Source organism: Penaeus chinensis, chromosome 20 (genome assembly GCF_019202785.1).
Source record: "Penaeus chinensis breed Huanghai No. 1 chromosome 20, ASM1920278v2, whole genome shotgun sequence".
Lineage (NCBI taxonomy): Eukaryota > Metazoa > Arthropoda > Malacostraca > Decapoda > Penaeidae > Penaeus > Penaeus chinensis.
The window spans coordinates 338,340-343,339 of NC_061838.1; the positions used below are offsets into that span (position 1 = coordinate 338,340).

Genomic DNA, 5,000 nt, shown 5'->3' on the forward strand with positions numbered 1-5,000 from the left:
AATGAAAGAGATGAAAACATTACCTATAGGTATTTTTAGGATTAGTTCAGGGATATAAGGGAGTATAAGAAGGTATAGTGGTATGAGGTGTTTGTAGAAGGATGTACATTCATTCCTGTATAAGATTATTTTTATATGCTTGCTACATTCTTTGCCTTGTTAAAAGAGGTCTTACTTGGCTGAAGAAGACAAGGGGATAGGGGAATGGGGGAATGGGGTTTAGCTGGATGAGGCAAGCCAGACAGAATGAGCATTACTTCCTCACACACCCTATCTCCTGTAATACACATAATGTTTTTGACAGGTTGCACTCAATTGAGCCAGCTTTGTTGGAACACCACTCTAAATATGCACATTTAAGCATCCTCTGACATAAGGGGTTGAATTCTTTTCTGACATTTTTTTTTCTTTTCTTTTCTTTCAGTCAAGTGACCAGAAACGTGTCTTCAAACCTTCACCATCTGGTGTTCGCAAGATCATCCTCTCCACCAACATCGCAGAAACCAGTGTTACAATAAATGATGTGGTGTATGTCATAGATGCTGGCAAGATGAAAGAGGTTATTATTTCTTTTTTTCTTTTTTATTTACTGAGTTAACTCCTTAGATCCAGTTGATTCATGGTAATCACATGGCCCAAAATCCAGGCATTAGGCTTACATAAACAGCTGCTCTGCTGGATATGCAACTTGTAGGCTGGGTGCACGCGAACACTCATGCATGTAACAAGATTCTATGCCTCTTATTTGAAATGTTATTTTCTCTTTTTTTCTTCTAATTTTTAGCTCATTTGCCATTTGCCAATGTCCATATTTGCCATTTGATTTGCATTATCCAGACAGACTCCATATCATCTCTCTAGGTAGTCTACAACATCATGCATGAAAATATTTAGCATTTTGTTATTTGTGTCATTTTATTTATTTTTTTAAATATTCAATTTTCTGTAATACAACCTATGATGCTGGTCACAGTGCCAGGAATACAAAGCTGAGTATGGAAATAGTGTCCTCCATGGAGCCAGTGCTCTTCCATTCATGGCTCACAGATATTACATTCCACGCTCATTTATCGATGAGAATAATGCAAAATCACCAAATTAGTCTAATTACCCTCCCAAGAAGTTTGTACATTAGTGGCTCATCTGCCACTTTAGCCTTCAGCTGAAACACTCACGACGGCAAGTTTGCATCACCTGGCCTGCAGCCAGATTTTCCCATAACGTCATGTTCATGTCACCCGCCCCTCTTCTTCTTCTTTATGGTTTGCGAAGTTCTAGCTTCGCCCGGGCCTTCTAAATATGGCCCGGCCTGTGTCAGCTTTTATACGGCTGTCTCATTGAGTTGTCTGACACTCGGTGCTTACCGTGGTGGCGGGATTGCCAGCAGGCGCTCCTGCCGCCATGGTGTAAGCATTTCGCATAGCCTCTTTACCATCACGGCGGCTGTTGTGGGCGGTCCCTGTCTCAGGAATTGTGTATGGTCACAATTTTCTAGGTAGTGGACTAGTGTGGGGTTCGGCTCACCGCAGTGCTTGCAGCACCTTTCATCGCGTTCGATTGTTGGGATAATCTGCCATGCACAGTGGTAACCTAGGCGCATTCTGTGAAGAATGACTTCGGTACCTCTGTTGCTTACTTCAGAGAGTGCCAGTGGTTCATAGCCTGTGGCGTCTGAGTACCAGCTGGCCGAGGGGGAGGTTCATGTTTCCTCTCTGTGGAGCTGCCGTAGGAAGGTACGACCGACCAAGGCACACTTCTCCATAAGTAATTTTCGACTCGGTTTTATCGTCATGGGATTTGGGGGCATACCCCTGCCAGCGACGGCTAGTCTGTCAGCAAGCTCGTTCCCTCTGATGCCGATGTGGCTTGGGACCCAGTTGATGATAATTCTTCTACCCTGAGCAAGAATCTTTTGTGCCATTGTGAGAATCGTGGTCAGTAGGTAGATGTTGTCTGTGGGTGAGCTGTGCTGAAGACAGTCAATGGCTGCCCTGGAGTCTGTGTGTATGACCACGTGTCCTTCCCTTAGGGACGCGTGGCCTAGGGCTCCCATGATTGCAACTGCCTCTGCCTGTAGCAAGGAGGCGTTGTCTGTTACCCTCATGGATCGCGTGGCATCTCTTGCTGCAAAGCCGGCGCCTGCAGTGTGGCTCAAGGGATCGACCGATCCATCCGTGTAGTATGTTCTACTACCCGGAGGAGTGATGGCTGCAATGACCCTGTGGGCTTCTGCCTTTAGGCTAGGCATGGGGGTATAGGCTCTTTTTCATTGACAGGCTCATTATGTTGAACTCTATCAGGCTCAGTGCCCACGGCGGGGCTTCGGCAAAGTCGGGGTGGGGGGAGTCCATGCCCTTAGCAAGAAGCTGTTCTTTGAGCTGATGGCGTATCAACACCCTGGCTGTATGAGACAGCCAGGAGTTGTTTGCAACGAGCTTGTTGTCTTGTTCGAGGCATCTGACTAATTTTTGTCTTAGGCTTGTGTTCCTGGGAGCCTGGATGACCTTTGACAGGAATTGTGTTGCCATTAGATCGATTCGTGAGTCCAGGGGGAGAAGGTTTGCCTCCATCAGGAGGTTGAGGACCTTCGTCCACCTCGGGGCACCCAGAATGATCCTGGCAGCTTCATTTTGGACTGTTTCTAATTTGTCTGTGTGCTTTTTCTTTGCAGCAATTAGAGCGACTGAGGCATAGTCCACAATGGGCCGGACACCCGCCCCTCAACCTAAATTTTTTTATGATATGATGGTCATGTCATTCAGATTGTATTGGTTAATAGTTAGATTGGTATTTTTTAGATTATTTTATTAGTATTTTACAGTTATTTTTATTATCATTTGTATAATTATTATTTGTGTGTGCGTGTGTGTGTGTGTGTGCGGATGTGTGTGTGTGTGCGTGTGCGTGTGTGTGTTTGTGTTTGTGTTTGTGTTTGTGCATGCGCACGTATGCAGATGCATAGGTATGTGCTTGTGTCTATGTGTAGAGTAACAACTTATTTCTGTATTTATTAATACTTACCTGTATTCATTTATACATCATACACTTTATAATAATGTTATTCATTATGGATGTATGTCACCCCAGTACCTTACTTTAGTATATAATTTAGGAATATATTCTTTCTTGATATTTGTAGACTTGAACTACTTACTCAAACATGATTGATAATGATAGACCAGCTTGTTTACCTTCTCAGGTGAGTTTTGACTCAAACTTGGGTGTGTCATGCTTGAGATGCGTATGGATATCCCAGGCCTCAAGTCAACAGAGGAGGGGCCGGGCTGGCAGATGTCAGCCGGGCATCTGCTATCACCTCTTCTCACGCAGCCGCTACAACAACATGCAGCATTTCCAGACCCCAGAGATCTTGAGGACACCACTGCAGGTGTGTGGCTCTTGTTTACTTTGCATTTGAGTTCTAGTTGGAACTGAATGCTTGGAGGTTTGTGACAAAATATTTCAGTATTTGAATTTATTTTTCTTTTATGTAAAGGTATGATTTTTATTCTTTTATGTACAGTTGCCTGCACTTATACATAGTACACCTTTTTTTGCTGGACAGCAGAAGTGGCACCTCTGTGTTTGTCTACATTTGCTACTTATTTCTCTTAGCTTTATTTGCCACTTCTTTGTTACTCATTTCATAATGTATCATGATGTTTCCTGGAATTTCAAACACTTAGTCACAGGCCATACCTTGTCAGCCTCAGGTACAGCCTCCCCCTCCCCCTAGACACTCACAAAACCCACTACCCATAAATATATATCAGGTTATGTATAACCAATGTTGGTTATATATAACAAGTTATCTCAGTATAATGGCATTCAACAAAGTTCCATGATCAGTAAATTCATGTTTTTGATGAGATTTACTATATTTACAATCTATTCAAGCATAGTATGAAACTGTAAACAATGAGATGCCGCTTACACTTACCACTGAAAACAAGTGTACCAGATATGAGTGAAGAGAACTGTGCATAGTAAAGTGATTTTACAATTATCACCACTAATGTGTTATAGTTTACAATTTTTATTTCATTCACTACCTTAGATAGATCAATGACTGAAATAGTTTTACATTTTTTTTGCTTTCTGTAACTGTTAACTTGATTTATACGGTGACACAGTTTCGGCGTCATGAGCGCCATTGGAATATACTGTGACGCAAACTTTGACATCATAATTCCATTTTATTGTAGTTGCTACTGATTGATCCCCGTTTTCTGTTCTGGCTTGATTTTTTAGACACGGTTTATTGCCCTAGAAATTCTATAGTTCCACCCATTATCCCTCTTTCCACCAATCATGTAAATCAGCTAGGTTATGCCCCACCCTCTACCCAAAATGAGAAATTATCTTTGGCAAAATCTATATCACAGTTCCCCCCCCCCCCCCCCTTTGGTGCTACCCTTGTCCTCCATATCCCCCTATCCTTTACTTCAGCCCTTACCCCTCCACCATGGATGAGAGAGAGAGAGAGAGAGAGAGAGAGAGTGTGAGTGAGTGAGTTCACCTTAGTTTACCATGAAAAGAACTTGAGGCTTCATTAACCCCTTGGTGACGGGTGAATTTTTTTTTTTTTAAACTCTACGCTCGGGCAATCAGTGGCAATGCGCCGACTTTGAGTGTGGGAGTTCGGTACATCAAGCCGAATCACCGGGTTGTAGCACTTTGGCACACCGCTACGATGTACAGCCGCATGCCACAGATTGAGCGGTTTGTTTTGATGCCTCATGGTGTGACCTCTCGGGAAGGGGTTAAACCATTTGGAGCAAAACGGTTAATCTGTAGCAAGTATGGTGCTTACTGAAAGGACATTTCAAGATATAAGGATGTTTATTTGGTTGTCAGTTTTAGTGTGATGTCAGACTTAGAGTAAATGAATGACAGAAGGACTGATCTCTGTTATTCCCTTTCCATAGGAACTATGTCTTCACACCAAACTTCTAGCTCCAGCCAACATGCCTATTGCAGATTTTTTGGCAAGAGCACCA

General features: G+C 43.0%; 1 protein-coding gene across 2 annotated transcripts in view; it reads left to right on the plus strand.

Moving 5' to 3' along the window:
- LOC125036027 (3'-5' RNA helicase YTHDC2-like) overlaps window positions 1-5,000 on the plus strand; it is an 84,495-nt gene that overhangs the window by 35,593 nt on the left and 43,902 nt on the right. For both annotated transcript variants that reach the window (XM_047628383.1, XM_047628384.1), the window contains exons 15-17: window positions 425-559; window positions 3,200-3,388; window positions 4,929-5,000. The exon at window positions 4,929-5,000 is cut by the window's right edge and continues 48 nt beyond it. In XM_047628383.1, coding sequence (XP_047484339.1) covers window positions 425-559; window positions 3,200-3,388; window positions 4,929-5,000 — 396 coding nt within the window. The remainder of the gene's footprint in view (window positions 1-424; window positions 560-3,199; window positions 3,389-4,928) is intronic.